An 18,870-nucleotide genomic window follows, 5' to 3' on the forward strand; every position below is an offset into this window, starting at 1 on the left:
ACATCGTATTTTGTCTACGAACGAATTTAAAATTTTTTATTGTTGCCAGTGACAATAATAATAACTAACGCTAACATTTTTTTCACACACGACCACAATGTTTTATATTTTCGTTTACGATACTTAGTTTTAAATTATTGTAATGTTTTTTAATGAAAACTATTGTTATAAAATTAGTAATGATTCTTCAAATTTACATTATCGGGTGCACGCCATCTAGCGTTTAATATTATAACCTATCCAGACATTCCGATAAGTTTGATTGTCAAATTGCACTAACACTAGTAAAAGAAATGCCAAATTTTTCACGGTTTTCAAGACTGTTTTTCTCCATATATAATGCGAATTATTTACCAAAAAGTTATATGCAGATTCTTGACCGTACAAAAGTGATAAAGTGATTAGTTTTGTGCAAAAAGTGTCTATGTACGGAGAGTATACCGTGAACGAAAAATGTATGAAAAGGCGATCGGAACATTCACCTTAAGTGCTAAAATGAATCTAAAATGATTTGTGTTAAGATCACATCAATAAAACTCAATAATCCCTTAGTCGGGTATAAGACACCCGCGGGAAGAATGATGTTGGTCACAAATATATTTATCTCTGAGATCATCTGTCCATCTTATTTATAAATATATAGACAAACATCTTAAGACGATGACGATGTAGACATCTAGGTAGACATCCAATAATGATGTAGAGTATACATATATTATCCCGGAGCTGCGGACTACCTAGCGAGTTTACCGGGGCTCCGGTTCGAAAAGCACAAGTAGGAACGGGGAGATTTTTAGTCGGTAAGAGTCTGACACTTCTCGCCTCGCCCAAGGCGGGAGAAGTCAATGGATGACTTTCCCTCCGCAAAAAAAATGGCCATTTTACTAATAATATAAATGCGAATGTTCGTCAATTACGTCAAAACGGATGGCGGGATCGATATGTAATTTGCAACAGAGGTAGATTATGGTTTAGAATAACACATAGTGTACTTTTTATCCTACGGGAACGCGAGCGAAGGTGCTGACAGAAACAGTCAATCAGTTATTTAGTTAGTCAGTTAATCAATCAATCTGTCAGTCAGTCACGTAGTCTATAGATATGGTATAAGACACCCGCGGGAAGAATGATGTTGGTCACAAATATATTTATCTCTGAGATCATGTTAGTCCACCCTGTTTATAAATAGACAGACATCTAAAGCCGATGACGCTGTAGAGAAACACAATAAAATATATTATCAGCTGACCCCATGGCGGCGCGTGTCGGAAGTAGTCCCGGGCGGTGAGCAGGTGCGTGTTGGCGTTGGGCGCCATGGCCACGTCGGGGACCATGGCCGACAGCCGCGCCCCCGCGCCCCCACCCGCGCCCCCGCTCGCGCACCCTGACGTACGGCTGGAGCACGACGATAGAGATTGGCTGCGGAACAAAGTTTCTTTGTTTTAATACATATAAAGCACATAAAAAATTGTGTGCTCGCTGTGTCGGCACTGCTGGGCCGGCTCGACTGGAGTGATACCACGACCGAGCTGTACACCGACGGAGGACCACCACAGCGGTGTGTGAGTGACGGGAGTTTAGGCCCAATTACCTTAACCATCCCAATCTTTACAATCCCCGATTAACAACCCTTAAATTCCTAACCCCCAAAAGGCCGGCAACGCAATTGTAACGCCTCTGGTGTTTCAAGTGTCCATGGGCAGCGGCGATTGCTTACCATCAGTAGATACGTTTACCGGCTTATACCATTAAAAAAACTACTACAAACTATTTTATACTGGATCTAATCTAATGTTTTAAAACAATCTACAAGACGGACATTGAAACAAAACTTACTGCCACACTCAGAATCATTTAATGATTACTTAAACTATTCCTTAGTAACGATTTTGTATAGAAAACAATTGCTAAAGACTGGGTTAAGTAACCATTAAATGACTCTGGGTATGAAGGTTAGTTATCTACCCTATTGCTAGAAATAAGTGGTTAACATGAAGCCTTACCGATGCTGCGCAGTATCAGCGGACCTTGAAGCGCCCTCCCGCCTGCACGTGCCCGGCCGAGAGTTGTCTGTACGTACAAACATACAGTATTACTACATAATATCAATATAAATGTGTTAGTAGTGACTGACTGTACAACGTGTAGCGGATTCGACCCACTCGGAGCAGTTCTTTATATGATCCACAAATTGTTGTTTCGGGTCTGGATGTCATGTGTATGTGAACCATGACACAGGAAGAAATGCTAGCGTAGGGCAACGACAAAAAAAGTAGCATCACGTCTTTTATCCTCGAAGGGGTAGGCAGAGGTGCACATTACGGCACGTAATGCCGCTATACAATGTACACACACTTTTCACCATTTGTGTTATAAGTCCCATGTAATAGGGGGTGAGCCTATTGCCATATACTGGACACAATTCCAGACTCCGTGCTACTACTGAGAAAATTTGCAAAAAAATATTTTTATGCAAATTTTCTCTTAAATTTTTTTTTTTTGTTTATACCCCGGTACCCGACCCGGGAATCGAACCCGAGCCCCCTTGTCCGGCAGTCGCACTTGCGACCACTCGACCGAGGAGTCAGTTAAGAGAAAGATTTCTTTATATGTAATTATTTTCGCAATGAGATTATTAGAGTAATTATAGACTCACCGAGCGGTATGTGCAGCGCGGGCTGCGCGCGTAGACTGGCGGACGACGCGCACCGCAACGACCCACTGCCGCTCAACGTCCTGTATACATACATACATACATCATTACAGTATCTATATATATAAAAAAATCAATTGCTGTTCGTTAGTCTCGCTAAAACTAGAGAACTGCTCGACGTATTTGATAGATTTTGGTATTGAATTATTTGCGCAGGGTTAAAAGGTGAGAAAAATATGTTAGAGGTAGTATGAAGTTTGCCGGGCCAGCTAGTAATAGTATAAAATTCCATTGCTGGACTAGACACCCCTAGTTTTTTTTTGAGGGGGAAAATCATGTAGTACCTTTTCTCGCCAGGGCGAGGCGAAAGGGAGTGTCAGACTCTTACTGACTAAACACCACCCCGTTCCTTCTCCTGCTTGTCGAGCCGGAGCCCCGGTAACACGCTAGGTAGTCCGCAGCTCCGGACTAGACACCCCTTAGTGTCGTTATGGCACATTAAAATGTGGACAATTGGGTAGTTTCCTAGATCAAAAATAAATTATTTTGACATTTATTACCAAAATTATCGTACTTTCATTCGTTAATTTGACAATACATATAACTATTTATTGAATATTTCTAGCTAATTTTAGAGAAGTAAGTATGCTATTGGACGCAAAAATATGACATCATAAGTTGCGATCTCCTAAAAAATTCATAGAATCGTTTTTGACATTACGACAAAAGTAAGGAAACTACCGTATTGGCGCAGTGTGTGTAGTATGGGACGCTAGATGGGACATAGAGAGGGCGCGGTTTGTAACGTCCCGCGCTCCGTGTAACGTGTCACGCGTTGTGTCAATGGTACGAGAGCTAGCAACGTCGAAAAAACAAGCATTTTAAGAAGGCCAGTTTTTAGATATAGTACTATTCTTGAAATGCTCTCTCAAAAACGTTACCATCTCTTATACTATAAAGGGACATCCAGTTATGACTTCTCCTCTTTGTATTCCTGATTTTACTTCAAGGTAAGAACAAACTTCCGGAGCTGCGGACTACCTAGCGTGTTACCGGGGCTCCGGCTCGAAAAGCAGGAGTAGGAACGGGGTGGTTTTTAGTCAGTAAGAGTCTGACACTCTCTCTCGCTTCGCTTAAGGCGGGAAAAGTCATCGGATGATTCCCCCTCCCCCTCAATAAAAAAAAGGTTAGAACAAACTGAAACCGTTCAGCTTTATAATATGACGCCCACGGCAAGAACAACGTCGTGGGTATGAGATACCCAGGTGAAGAGTAACGGTGGTAAAATACATTATACTTTAGATCGAGCGTACCTGCAGCAGTCGAGGTTGGGTTGGTCGTCCGGCCACCGCTCGGTGTCGGGTTCGACGTCCCGCTGCCGGCCGCGCTCGCTGCCCCCCTCGTTGGCCGACTCCCAGTCTTCTGTCTCTCTCTCCCTGCAATAACATAAACATACATAAATAAATAATAACACAATATACCCAAATCTTCCGTTCTTCTCCATAATCTCCACAATCTCATCACTCCCCAAATCCTATCCCCCTCTATTTCCCCCTTTGCCTGGCCCCCAAAAGGCCAGCAACGTACTATTAACTCCTTTGGTGTATTAAGTGTCCTTGGGCGGCGGCGATTGCTTACCATCAGGTGATCCGTCTCAGACAAGTCTTGTCGAGTAATATACCTAAAACCTTCTAAGTCTGAAAAAGACTATGCTGAAAACCGCATCAAAATCGCACAAACATACATACATACAAGTCAAACTGAGAACCTCCTCTTTTTTGAAGTCGGTTAAATAATCTTTTCCTATACATATTTGTATGTATTTTATAACATGCATATAAGCTGCTAGGGAGTGGAACTCCTTGCCGGAGTCTGTGTTTCCTGATGGGTATAACCTGGGTGTCTTCAAGGCCCGAGTGAATAGGTTGCTTATGGGCAGACGTGCTCCACCGTAGGCCGCATCATCACTTACCATCCGGCGAGATAGCGGCCAAACGTCGACCCATTAAATGTAAAGAATAAAATAAAGATATATGTATAGATAAAGATATATAATATTACCTGTCACTGTCCATTTCTGCCAGCAGTAGGTCCGCGCATGCGTCCGGCAGCGACATCTCGCGGACTGCGCGCAACGCGATCTACGGACAAACATATTATCATATATTAGTACATACTAGCTACTTCCGCGCGGTTTCACCCGCTCTGCTTGGCTCCTATTGGTCATAGCGTGATGTTTTATAGCCTATAACCTTCCTCGATAAATGCACTATCCAACACAAAAATAATTATTCAAATCGGACCAGTAGTTTCGGAGATTAGCGCGTTTTAACAAACAAGCTCTTCAGCTTTATAATATTAAGTGTAGATTAATGCGACGTCCACTGATGCCTAATCCGGAGCTGCGGACTACCTAGGGGGTTACCGGGGCTCCGGCTCAAAAAGCAGGAGTAGGAACGGGGTGGTTTTTAGTCAGTAAGAGTCTGACACTCCCTCTCCCCTCGCCCAAGGCGGGAGAAATGATTGGATGATTTTCCCCCCTTAAAAAACAAAGCGTAGGACATCCACCTTCAACCAGATGGTCAGACGACCTGACAAAGGTCGCAAAGAGCCGCTGAATGCAGGTCACTTTCAACCGGCCTATCTGGAAGTCATTGGGGGAGGCCTATGTTCAGCAGAGGACGTCTTGTGGCTGATATGATGATAAATAGGGTTTCCATCAAGTACCATTAAATAAATAAATGAATCAACACATAGGCGTACCCAGTACGCATTTTTAGTACATCCCCTGTTTGGCAAAGGTCTCTATGACTACATATCAATCTGTTTATTACATATTACATAAATTGTTTTTCTTTGTCATGAAAGAAGGAAGTTTTGTACGTTTTACTTTCTTGAACCCCTCCCCTACCGATACTAAAACCTGTCTACGTCTATGAATCATCAGCCTACAAGTGTCCACTGCTGACCAAAGGCCTCTTCTCACACGGAGAAGGAATAAGCAATATGAACATTAATCACCACGCTTGATCAAAGTGTGTTAAAGATTTGACACGTGGTATTTTTTTCACCCACGCAAGCTTCTGCAAGCTGCTTCTGGGCTGGCCGCGTTCCCTTGGGATAAAAATCTATCCCTATACCAAATTTCATCCCAATCCCTTCAGTAGTTTTTGCGTGATAGAGTAACAAACATCCATACGCACAAACTTTCGCATTTTTTTTTACATTGCTCCAAACTAGGATTTCCTTCTGTGTCGTGGGTGCGTTTTCAAATATACAAGTCCACATACACATGACACCGTTTGTAATATTGAAATATGTAACTACTTTTTGCTATAGTATGACCAATGTTTTTTTTTTAAATAAAATGTATAAAGAGACACTCTAATTTCATTCTTTTTTACATTTGATGGGTCGACGTTTGGCCGCTATCTCGCCTGATGGTAAGCAATGATACGGCCTACGATGGAGCACGTCTGCCCATAAGCAACCTATTCACTCGGGCTTTGAAGACACCCAGGTTATACCCATCAGGAAACACAGACTCCGGCAAGGAGTTCCACTCCCTAGCAGTTCGCACAAGGAAGCGCTTCGTGCGAGTTATATTAGTGTAGACATAAACTAAATACTCCTTTAGATAAACAAATGGTACATTAATTATGTTTGTAAACTAATTAATAATTATATTTAAACTAATTAAGGACTAACGCTGTCATAAAATAACACAAGCAAATTCCCTCCCCCTTCCCAACACCCGATCCCCGATCCCCCTTAAATTCCTAACCCCCAAAAGACAACACATTTGTAACGCCTCTAAAGTTTCGGGTGTCCATGGGCGGCGGCGATTGCTTACCATCAGATGATCCGTCTGCTCGTTTACCGGCTTATACCATAAAAAAAACATATTTTCAACCATTTAAAATAGCTATCAAGAGACATACTAAATTAACTAAAAATCGTGGTAAATTAATGCACTTTTCAATAAAATCAAAATGGCATTTTTCACCAATGCACATTGTTCTAGAAAACCAATTATTTTCGAGAGAGGACTCAAAAGCTTACTTGTAAAAATACCATAAAATAATGCATTAGAGTGCAGCCCCTATTGTATTATTATCATTAGTACAACGTGGTATTTTTCTTTCTAGAATCTACCTACTTATAAAAGGTGTACACAGTCATTCATTCATTCAGTCAGTCACGCACACTGAAACACTACTCAATTTTAATGTACACTTAAACATCGTTCCATCTCTGTCTTTTATAAAGGGTTTGTAGAGACAGAACTACTCTTGAGAGTGTGTTAAAATTAATTGACGTTTGAGTAGTAGCCCATCAGTCAGTCTGTTGGTTAGTCAGTGAAAGAGTCGCATCGGAGGTGGACATAGTAACTTGTGAGGATAAAAATATCAGGAAATATTACCGGTAAGTCTTTATATATTACTAGCGACCCGCCCCAGCTTCGCATGGGTGCAATGGTGATATATTACGCATGTATTATACATATAAATCTTCCTCTTGAATCACTCTATCTATTAAAAAAACCGCATCAAAATCCGTTGTGTAGTTTTAAAGATTTAAGCGTACAAAGGGACATAGGGACAGAGAAAGCGACTTTGTTTTATACTATGTAGTGATTAATATTAAATATTATTATCGCTCGCTGCTCGTCGCTTATATATCGTAGCGTGATGTTATATAGCCTGTATATAAAGTGTGTTTAAGTAATCATTAAATTCTCTGAGTACAGCAGTAAGTACTAGTGCTAACTGTCATTTTTCTAGATTAAAAACCACACATTTTGCGATTGTATGAAATGTTCTAAAAGTATCTGCCGCGGCTTTAATGGGAGGTAGTGTTGTGTTTGAACATTACAATAGTGAAGACATTTCGTACCCCGGACCAGTTAACTCAATTTGAGAACATAAACAAGTTAAATAAACATTGACTCTACTCTGTATAAAGTGATTCACAAATACACACGATGCATGATATATATTTGACATGTAACAACATCGTTACTAAGGAATAGTTTAAGTAATCATTAAATGTCTCTGACTGCCGCAGTCAGTACTAGTGCTGTCATTTTTCTAGATTTAAAACCACATACATTGTAATAATATATATCTAATGATAATTTAATTGAAACTGTGCCATTATCAGTAACTAATGATCAATGATTACATTTTTGTGTATAAAATAAATAGACAACCAAATATAGTTATTAGTACATAATTAACTAATGTATTTGCAGATTGTACCAAAATTATAAATGTATATATACAATCATAATTTATGACGTTTCTCCTGCGGGTCGCGGAACGCGGTACCCATTTTCATCGAGTCAAACCCGAGAAGGAGAGGCCTCCCTACATATAAAGTTGAAAAGTTTGTTTGAACGCGCTAATCTCCGGAACTACTGGTTCGATTTGAATAATTATTTTTGTGTTGGATAGTGCATTTATCGAGGAAGGTTATAGGATATAAAACATCACGCTACGATTAATAGGAGCCGAGTAGAGCGGATAAAACCGCTACGAAGTAGCTAATTTTATTATAACACGTGTTTACACACATTTATTTAAAATTACCGAGGGTTAGGGCTCCAGAGACAGAAACCTCCTCACAATACGTGCCGTTTCGAGGAGTACTGCCTTCTGCATCAGGCCCTTGATCCATCCGCCCAACCCCAGCCTCCTAAGGTGGTTGTCGAGGCTGTTGGGTATTAATCCGTTGGCCGACACGACTATCGGCACAACGATAGCCGAATCCACATCCCACATGTCGACAACCTCGTGAGCCAAGTCGAGATATTTTATTTTAATACTAGCTACTTCCGCGCGGTTTCACCCGCTCTGCACAGTTCCTATTAATCGTAGCGTGATGTTTTATAGCCTATAACCTTCCTCGATAAATGCGCTATCCAACACAAAAAGAATTATTCAAATCGGACCCGTAGTTCCTGAGATTAGCGCGTTCAAACAAACAAACAAACAAACAAACAATCAAACAAACAAACTCTTCAGCTTTATAATATTAGTATAGATTTTTAATTTTTGTGTTGGATAGTGCATTTATCGAGGAAGGTTATAGGCTATAAAACATCACGCTACGATCACTAGGAGCCGCGCAGAAGTAGCTAATTTGAATATAACACGTGTTATGATTACAGACATGCACACGGACATACTGCACAACGACCCGCGCGAGGAGGAGGAAGAGATCGAGGACCAGTTCACGGTTTGGGAAATTGACGAGGACGATGTAAGTACATAGTGCTACTTGTTTTATATGGTATAAGCCGGTAAACGAACAGACGGATCACCTGATGGTAAGCAATCGTCGCCGCACATGGACACTTGAAACACCAGAGGCGTTACTAGTGCGTTGCCGGCCTTTTGTGGGTTAAGAATTTAAGGGTTGTTGGGGAATCGGGGATTGGGAAGATTGGGAAGGGGGAAAGGGGGCAATGCAAGCGTTGTTACACGTCAGTTTTCGGTGAGGTCGTGGTATCACTCCGGTCGAGCCGGCCCATTAGATCCGAAGCATGGCGAGCCCACACTTGTTAAGTGTTAACACACATATCTCTACAATCTCCTCAAACCCCAAAGTGCCGGGGTTACAAGTGCAAACATTGTGAGGATACTCGAACTTATAATTTCTAATTATAAGTTTGAAATCTCCAACCCGCATTGAGCAAGCGTGGTGATTAATGCTCAAACCTTCTCCGTGTGAGAAGAGGCCTTTGGTCAGCAGTGGACACTTATAGACTTGACGACTGCCGCGCAAAGTGAAGCGAGTTCGATTCCCGCAAGGAGAAACTGTTTGTGTGATGTTTGGGTGCTTCCCACCAGAGATGTGCTATGTAGCTATGCTACGAAGATGTAATAGCTAAGCTGTGTAACTATGTGACCGTTTCCACTGATACTAAGCTATGTAGCTGTGCGAGGAAGATGCGCAGCTCGAATATGCGATGTATCGATAGTAGGGAAGCCATCCATAGCATGCATCTTTCTATATAAAAACATAGCTTATCTGAGTCCGTTTCCACCAGTGCTAAGCTATGTGTACCAATGAATATAATTGGTGGAAACCAAACGCATCCACAGCAACGTAGCATAGCACATCTCTGGTGGAAAAGCACGCAAACGTGGGGTAAAGGGGAAGGGGAGAGGGGGATTTGAAGGTTTTTAAGTGTGGGAGAGCCATGTTTCGGCACGAATGGGCCGGCTCGACCGGAGTGATACCACTGCCTCACAGAAAACCGACGTGAAACAACGCTTGCGTTGTGTTTCGTTGTGTGAGTGAGGTTACCGGAGGCCCAATTCCCCCTTACCAATCTTCCCCATCCCCATTCCCGAACAACAACCTTTAAATTCCTGACTCCCAAAAAGCCGGTAACGCACTTGTAAAGCCTCTGGTGTTTCAAGTGTCCATGGGCGGCGGCGATTGCTTACCATCAGGTAATACGTCTGCTCGATTACCGGCATGTCTCATAAAAAAGGTCTTCGTGGCCATTTATAAATATGTTTTAATGAAGTTATATGTCGTTTGCATCCAGGACGACGCAGGAGAGGAGGAGTTAGTGTATGAGGAGATGCCGCCCCTGGTGGGGGGAGGGACCGACGCTGATGGCTACCCCATCCACGGCTGGCTGCCCCCCTCACCCCCTCAGTTCAAGAAGTTCTACGCTTGCAGCACGTAAGTATCCAGTGTCCAATAAATTACATTTAAAATAGGCATGCTTCCTACTAGTCAAATTCAATACTTTTTTCGAAACGTCAAAAACTATATTTTCTATGAACTTTGTATGAAATACTCTATTATGACGTCATCAGATTTTTGACGTCAAATAGCAGACTTATTTCTTATTTAAATTCAGCTAGAAAAAATCGAAAATTAAGTAGTTCATCAAATTTATGAATGAGAGTGTGATTATTTTTTAATATTTTATTGTATTAAAAAGTTGTAATAATTTATTTTTGACCCAGTCATCATCCCTATTATAATTCCACCCCATTCCAGTACCATTAGTACGAGTTTGCTTCGCCTTTAAAGTAATTGAAGCGAGAGCGCATGCGGCGCTCTGATTGGCCGGCTCGAATAAACCAACCAATCAGAGAGCGCTCTCGTTTCTACAATTATGTGCGTCTTTCATTCTCCCATTTTAGCTTATTTTAACATTTTTTTTATTTGTTACGTAACGTGTTTTAATTAAGGTCCCCCTTCCTCCCTTGTACCGCATCGTAACGTTTTACGACACCCCTCCCCCTAAATTGCGTTACGTAATACGTGTACGCTCCCCTTATTGGTAGAATAGAGCTAATTAATAACTTACAACAACTTAAATGTGGGTGCACACTGGTATTATGTGCCATAATGTGCACCTCATACCCCTTAGGGGATTAAGGGGGTCTCCATAGGAATCTACACTTTGGAACGAGCAAATAGCTTCACTAGAGGACTGACCGACAGACTGACGTTATTAATATTATTATATTTGCTTTGACGTTCAAAAGTGTCTTCCTGGTCTATTTGAAATAAATAATTTTGACTTTGACTTTGACTATTACGTGCCACAATGTGCACCTCATACCCCTTAGGGGATTAAGGGGGTGAGGTCATACAAAAAAAAAAAAAAAAAAATACTGTTTTTCCACAGCTACGTAGACAAGAACGGCGTAATCTACGTGCACGAGTATCGACACGAGTATACACTGGACGACCTCAAGGACTCGCTGGCGCGGCACTACGAGCGGTACTTGCGGTACGTGCGCGTACAGCCCAGCGCGCACTGGGCGCCGGACGAGCCGTGCGTCGCGTACGACCCAGACAAGGAGACGTACTACCGGTCAAGGATACTAGAGGTACTGTATACTACTGAAAAGGGGGGCACACGTTAAAGGGGGGGGGCGATGAAGTGTGACTTTTATTTTTTATGAAACACGAACGTAAACTCGCTTTTCTTGAAAGGGGGCGGGAGGGAGTCTTAAATTTCGTGACGTCACATTCCAATTATTATAATCTAACTGTTAAAACTACCAACTTGGAATACCCTATTTTCGAGACACTCAAAATATTCTAAATGTAAAATTTATAAAATGTGACGTCACACTAGGGAGGGGGAGGTCTCACAAATGTGACCAATTGTGTCAAGGACGGGGGAGGGGATCAAAATTATTAAATACTTGTGACGTAATTTATGGATGGCCCCAAATCAGTGCTGGGTACTCTCGGTGCCCAGCTCATACTGAGGTGGCAACCCTTTGGGCTTGGGCACGTTGCTATCTTGTATTAAACCCGCGACGCAAAAAGAGGGGTGTTATAAGTTTGACGTATCTGTCTATCTGAGACATCATAACTCCCGAACGCAAGCAGTGATTTCAATTTAGTTTTTTTTTTTATTAAATATGACTTACTAGCTGACCCGCGCAACTTCGTTTGCGTGTATCCCGCTACTTCGACAAATACAGTCAACGCACCAACACATATTGGATACTAATTTTCAATTCACAATAACTTCTCTTTCCCTTAACCGCGTTTAAAATATTAAAATGTTTTTTCTTTTCTGTGACTCTTCTTTGATCGCCCCCCCTATCAGTTTTTGGAAAAAATATTTAAGTAATGTACAGATTTTTTTGTCTTATATGTATAGATCAAAGTCGTAGTACCTACTTTTTAATATTATTTATAGAGACGCTGCCCCGCCGCCGCGGCCGGCCGTGATATCTCCTAAACTATATGTCTAAATAACACACTGTAAACTGCAAAAATAATCTAAATTAAATGCTCGTGATGATGAACTTACTTATTATGATAAGGATATATGTATTATTGGTTATATCACCAGTTAAACATCACCCAACGAATTAAATGTTTTTTTAATACAGAAAAGTAGTTTTTGTGACTTAAATAAAAAAGCTGGATATATGTCATCGCGGACTTTTTTGTAGAACTAATAAAGACCAATGTTTTTGCTATACATTGTTCTTACTTGTATCCAACGGTATAAGCGGCGCACGCACAAATGCAATCTTCAATTAGATTTTTTTTCTGACTTCTTGGACATAAATCGCTATAACTCAGCTAATATAGTTTCAATGTATTTCAATTATATATAAAAACCTGTCGGAGAAAATACTCTTTCTATTAGTGAAAACCGCATCAAAATCCGTTGCGTAGTTTTAAAGTTTTATGCATACGAAGGGACTACAGACAAAATGGGCGACTTTGTTTTATACTATGTATAGATGTGCGAGTGTTCTTAGACTTGTTTGATGATAATTCTAAAAAAAGTACGTCACGTTGGTGGACCGCGAATTCGTTGAAGAATTGCCTTTTTTTATGAAACGCGCCGGTAGACGTATCACCTGATGGTAAGCAATCGCCGCCGCCCATAGACATTTGAAACACCAGAGGCGTTACAAGTGCGTTGCCGGCCTTTTGGGGGTTAGGAATTTAAGGGTTGTTGGGGAATCGGGGATTGGGAACAAGGATTATTAGGTCTCCACTGCTCTTACACACACAAATAACGCTGTGGTTGTTTCACGTCGGTGTATAGCTCGGCCGTGGTATCACTCCGCGAAAGCCGACACAGCAGTGCCGAAGCATGGCGAGCCCACACTTATCGTGCATCGGTGCCCGGTGCAAAATAACTAAATTTCTTCCTTCCTTACAGGTGAACGCCGAGAAAAGCGAATGCACCGTACAATACATCGACTACGGCAACATAGAGGTGCATCCATTCGCTAACTTACGTAAAGGGACGCCGATGCGCCACATCCCCTCTCTCGCTCACTCCTGCAAGTTATTCTCGAGACGGCCGATAGGGGGGGTGTGGACCGCAGAAGCGGTGAATTTTATCGATGGGGGTATGATCGGCGCGAAGTGTGTGATACAGGTATACAATGACATAAGGTCCCCCCTTCTGGCGATCGACCTCTACTTACTTGCTTACTCGGACTGGACTAGAATGGCCGATGTGCTGCCGTCGTGTGCGTTTGAATTCGTACACTGCAGTTGCGAGCTTAGAACCCGGGACCTCGCGCATCGCATCGTATGTCCAAGTGGATGGGTGCATGATTAATGCTCCCCCCTACCCCCAATCAACTCCCCCCGCCCTTGGTGATATGTGGTGAGATTTTAGATTAACCCCCCTACCCCCAATAAACTCCCCCCCCGCCCTTGGTGATATGTGGTGAGATTTTAGATTAACCCCCCTACCCCCAACCAACATCACGTTTATTTTTGTTTAATACAGAAAATATGAGCGGATTGACATTTTGTACGGAATACAAATACCTAAAAATTTTAATTAAATCGGTTTTAGTTTAGAAATGCATAATTATAATGATGTATATTCTTTTATGGGGAAGTGGAACAACCCACACTACACCCCGTTTTAAGGTTTTGCGAAAAAAATAATACACGTGATATTTTATAAAGCTCCCCCCTACCCCTCGTGATGTTTCGTGATTTTTTGTAGGGATCGATATTTTATTCTACTTTAGCCGTGGTCGTCCCATAGCAGGGCAAAGGCTTCCCTACCCTCCTTCCACTCCTCTCTGTGAGGAGCTTTCTGATATTTTAATAAATTTTTAATGGCTTGAGTGTTTATTTAGTTTTTAAAATATGATTAATTGTAAAGTAATACGGTAGTTTCCTACTAGTCAAATTCAATACTTTTATCGAAATGTCAAAAACTATACTTTTCTATGAACTTTGTATGAAATACTATATTATGACGTCATCAGATTTTTACGTCAAAAAGTAGACTTATTTCTCTAAAATTAGCTAGAATAATTAAATAAATAAGTATATCGTAAAATTAATGAATGAAAGTACGATTATTTTGGGATAGTTTATTATATTGAAATGTTAAAATAATTTATTTTTGACTTAGGAAACTACCAATTAGATCTCAACTGTAGTTTGTAATAATTAAATAATAAATAGATAAAATAAAAAATCTAAAGACTGTAATGTCTATTTTTATTTCAATATTCACCTATCTCATTCCCCATTTGTTATCACATCACCTTACTAATATTATAAATGCAAAAGTTTGTATGTATGTTTGTTACTCAATTACGTCAAAACGGCTAAAGGGATTGGAATGAAATTTGGAACAGGAGTAGATTATGGTCTGGAATAACACATAGAATACTTTCTATGTCACGGGACCGCGGGCAAAGTCATTGGTAGAAGCTAGTATGTCTATAAGTATGTACTGCAGACCAAACGACTCTTCTCACACGGAGAAGGTTTGAGCATCAATCACCACGCTTGCTCAATGCAGGTTGGCGATTTCAAACTTATAATTAGAAATGATTAGCACCCTACGATTTTAGTTTCGCCTTGAATTTTTACGCATTTTTTTTTTACATACGAACTATCTTCTAAACTAAATAAAATAGAATTATCGAAATCAGTTCAGATGTTTTCGGGATTTGAGTTCATTTTTATGTTATAGAATAGATAAATTCCGATCTGAAAAATGGGGGTTACGGCATTGAGGGGTATGGTAGTCCCCCCATTGGTAAGTGGCATTGAGGGGGATAGTAGTCCCACATTGGTAAGTGGTATTAGCAGGGGTATGATAGTCATGCCCCCCATTGGTAAGTGGCATTGAGGGGTATGGTAGTCCCCCCATTGGTAAGTGGCATTGAGGGGGATGGTAGTCCCCCCATTGGTAAGTGGTGCGTACCTGTCGGTAGACGGTGTTGGTGTCTGCGGCGTGCAGCGCGAGCGCGCGCGCGGCGGCGGGCGTGGCGCGCAGGCGGCGGGCACGCGCGCGCAGCCCGCCCAGCACGCGCGGGGACACGCACGCGCGCGCCGCGCCCGTGCTCTCCGCGCCGCCCGCCGGCAGCGGGGACCGGCCCCCGTTGCGGGCCGCCGCCACCTGGAACATACACATATAAATGTCAAATGCGAAAATAATTTCGATGATATAATGAGTCGCTTCTTACTATAGCCGATCTATTCTCCCCATTAAAAATGCAGTCTAAAGCATTTATTTGAACTAAACTATACACTAGTTACTAGTACATTTGGAAATGTTAAAGAAAAATATAGTAGGCCGTCAGGGACGTTAGAAGCTCGTTACAAAATGTAAATTCGTATAGAGAAGTATGAGCAAAAACCTTCATCAATTTACAAATCATCAATTAATTCTTATTAATCCCGTGATATTGCAGGTATCCATGGGCGTGTCACGTATCGCCAAGCATGCGTTAATGAGGTTATTAAACTTTTCAGTCTATCAACCTAAAAACAAACTCGCTAAATAAATGATTCACATTCAAACAGTTTAACTAATAACTTTTACCTATTACAACTAATGTAAAAGACTATCATAGACCTCTCCAAACCCCCTCCCCCTCCGTCCCCCCATATAAATCCCCCCGCTCACCATATACAGTGTGTCGGGTATCCGATGCAGGTACCGCTCGCGGCGCGCGCGCGCCAGCTCCGCCTCCGGCACCGCCTGGTCCTCCAGTAGCGCCTGGGGGGAGGACAACATAATTACATCAAAATATATAATATTAACTATAAATCCTAACAGAAAAATGTATATTCAGTGACAACACAAATAGTATATCATTCGTTTTAGTTAAAAAAAAATAATAGAAACATTTTTTTTTATAACGTCACGTCTTTAACGTCCCCCCCGAAGGGGTAGGCAGAGGTGCACATTACGGCACGTAATGCCGCTATACAATGTACACACACTTTTCACAATTTATGTTGTAAGTCCCATGTAATAGGAGGTGAGCCTATTGCCATATACTGGACACAATTCCAGACTCCGTGCTACTACTGAGAAATAATTATATGTTATCGGCTTACTCACGTAACTGTTTGACGAGGAACTCGACTAGTTTCAAGCCATGCTAGAGGCTCATACTACTAGTGTAAGGAATCGAATATCGTCACGATATAAGTAAGTCTGTTAACGTAAAACGTACCTTAATTTCATCCAGATAAGGTAGGAAGCAGCGCGGCGGGCGGTACGAGCCGCGCGCCAGCCACGCGTCCGCCGCCCCCGCGCCCTCGCCCCCCACCGCCGACACTATCCCCCGCCGCACCACCTGGGGGGGACCACACACTTATACCACATGGCCAGAGCTGGACTAGACTTCAAATTGGTTATACAACATGTATTAGTGAAAGTTGGGAAACGTTACTAATCGTGGGCAAAAGGTTGCTACGTGTGGGCTACATTATTTTTCGCGTTTCACAAAGTTCTTAGTCTAGAGATACATGTCCAATATTGGACTTAAATAAAAATCAAACGATTATTTACTTTTTAAGTCAAATTTTATCATAGTTAAAATATGTCGAACAGTAAAATAAACTATAAAACACACGCGACGAATAATTGGACAATGTTACCCATAGTGGACTAAAATCTACAGAGCGTGGACAAACTACATATTTTGTCACTACACACAAAGCTCTTAAACCACAGATCTACGTCCAATGCTGGACTGAACTCAAAAAAACAAAATTTGAATACAACGTCACGCCTTTTATCCCTGAAGGGGTAGGCAGAGGTGCACATTACGGCACTTACTGTAATCTATACTAATATTATAAAGCTAAAGAGTTTGTTTGTTTGTTTGGACGCGCTAATCTCCGGAACTACTGGTCCGATTTGAATAATAATTTTTGTGTTGGATACTGCATTTGTCGAGGAAGGCTATAGGCTATAAAACATCACGCTACGACCAATAGGAGCCGAGCAGAGCGGGTGAAACCGCGCGGAAGTAGCTAGTAGACTATAAAACACAATGCGACGAACAATTGGAGAATGTTACCAACAGCGGACTTTTGTCTACAGAGCGTGGACTAAATATTGCTCTTAAACCACAGATCTATGTCCACTGCTGGCCTAAACCAAAAAATCAAAATTTGAATACAACGTCATGCCTTTTAACCCTAAAGGGGTAGGCAGAGGTGCACATTACGACACTGTATACAAAATTATAATACAAACCTGCTGCAATAGATCATGGTCCGGTGGTAGATGTTCCAGCCTCAGTAGGGGGGCTAACGGAGCCAGTGCGTCCCTGAGGGCGGCGTCCCCCGCGTCCCTGCGGGCGCGGCGCGTGTGGGAGGGGGCGCGCGGCCAGGCGGCGGGGGCGCGGGGGCGCGGGCGGCCGCGGCCCAGCGCAGCACGGCGCGCAGTGCCTGCGCCTCGCTGGCCTGCAGGAAGGGGGACGCCAGCGCCTCGCTTAAGGCGCTGCCCGGGATGCGACCGCAGCTACCCGCGGACATTATTGTGGGGAACTCGTCGCGCAGGTAGCGCATCGCTTGTCTGGAAACGTGATTATACAAGTTATATTAGAAAACAAAAATATTTTCAAGACAATCCCTTATAAATCTTAAGACCCCCGAAACTAAGTGGCAACTTATTTTAACAACTTCATCAATGTATAAGTGACAATCCCTTCTACATTTTAAAGAAGCCCCCTAAACTAAACTAAGTGGCATTTAAAGACTTTATCAGACTATAAGTGACATCTAACAACAAAGTAATGAGTAAGTTTAGATTACTTGAGACGCCACGTCATGCTATGTAACTTTTAGTAAAAATGGTTTATGGGTGAAAAGACCAACTGTACCCTTAAGCACGCATCGTACGCACCGCACGCAACAGATTCTAGTTTGCCTTGTATAGAAACTCATACAACTGCGTCCACTGATCCGCATCGTGCGGACCGCATCATCGGCAATGCCTACATGCGATGCGTACTGATTACGTCATACGGAATGCGTACGAAGCCGGCTTATGGACGCTTACCTTTAACCTACGGCGTAGTATTTCGCTACTAAATATGAAACTACGTCAAGTCTTCGACGTAATAAATTGGGTGTTGCTACGCCGTAGCTATTTGCTACGAGAGTGCTACAGCGTAGCATATCTCTAGGAAATATGGTAGTTTCCTAGGTCAAAAATAAATTATTTTGACATTACAATATAATAAAATATCCCAAAATAACCGTACTTTCATTCATTAATGTGACGATATACTTATTTTTTTTTTCTTTTTGTTATTTTAGAGAAGTAAGTATGCTATTTGACGCAAAAAAAAATATATGACGTCATAAGTCCCTATATCTCCTCCAAAATTCATAGAAAAGTATAGTTTTTGACATTTCGATAAAAGTATTGAATTTGACTAGTAGTGAACTACCGTATTATTTCTTGTGTT

The 18,870-nt window shown here is 41.9% G+C and overlaps 1 protein-coding gene across 1 annotated transcript in view; it reads right to left on the bottom strand.

The window, feature by feature from the left end:
• Positions 1-18,870, bottom strand: part of LOC118280857 (BTB/POZ domain-containing protein 7) — a 53,911-nt gene that overhangs the window by 8,817 nt on the left and 26,224 nt on the right. The window contains 10 exon segments of the mRNA XM_050700674.1: positions 1,250-1,419; positions 2,004-2,070; positions 2,657-2,736; positions 3,967-4,089; positions 4,715-4,794; positions 15,360-15,554; positions 16,065-16,157; positions 16,621-16,743; positions 17,652-17,788; positions 17,791-17,972. Coding sequence (XP_050556631.1) covers positions 1,250-1,419; positions 2,004-2,070; positions 2,657-2,736; positions 3,967-4,089; positions 4,715-4,794; positions 15,360-15,554; positions 16,065-16,157; positions 16,621-16,743; positions 17,652-17,788; positions 17,791-17,972 — 1,250 coding nt within the window.

This window comes from Spodoptera frugiperda, chromosome 19, assembly GCF_023101765.2.
Source record: "Spodoptera frugiperda isolate SF20-4 chromosome 19, AGI-APGP_CSIRO_Sfru_2.0, whole genome shotgun sequence".
NCBI classification, from domain to species: domain Eukaryota; kingdom Metazoa; phylum Arthropoda; class Insecta; order Lepidoptera; family Noctuidae; genus Spodoptera; species Spodoptera frugiperda.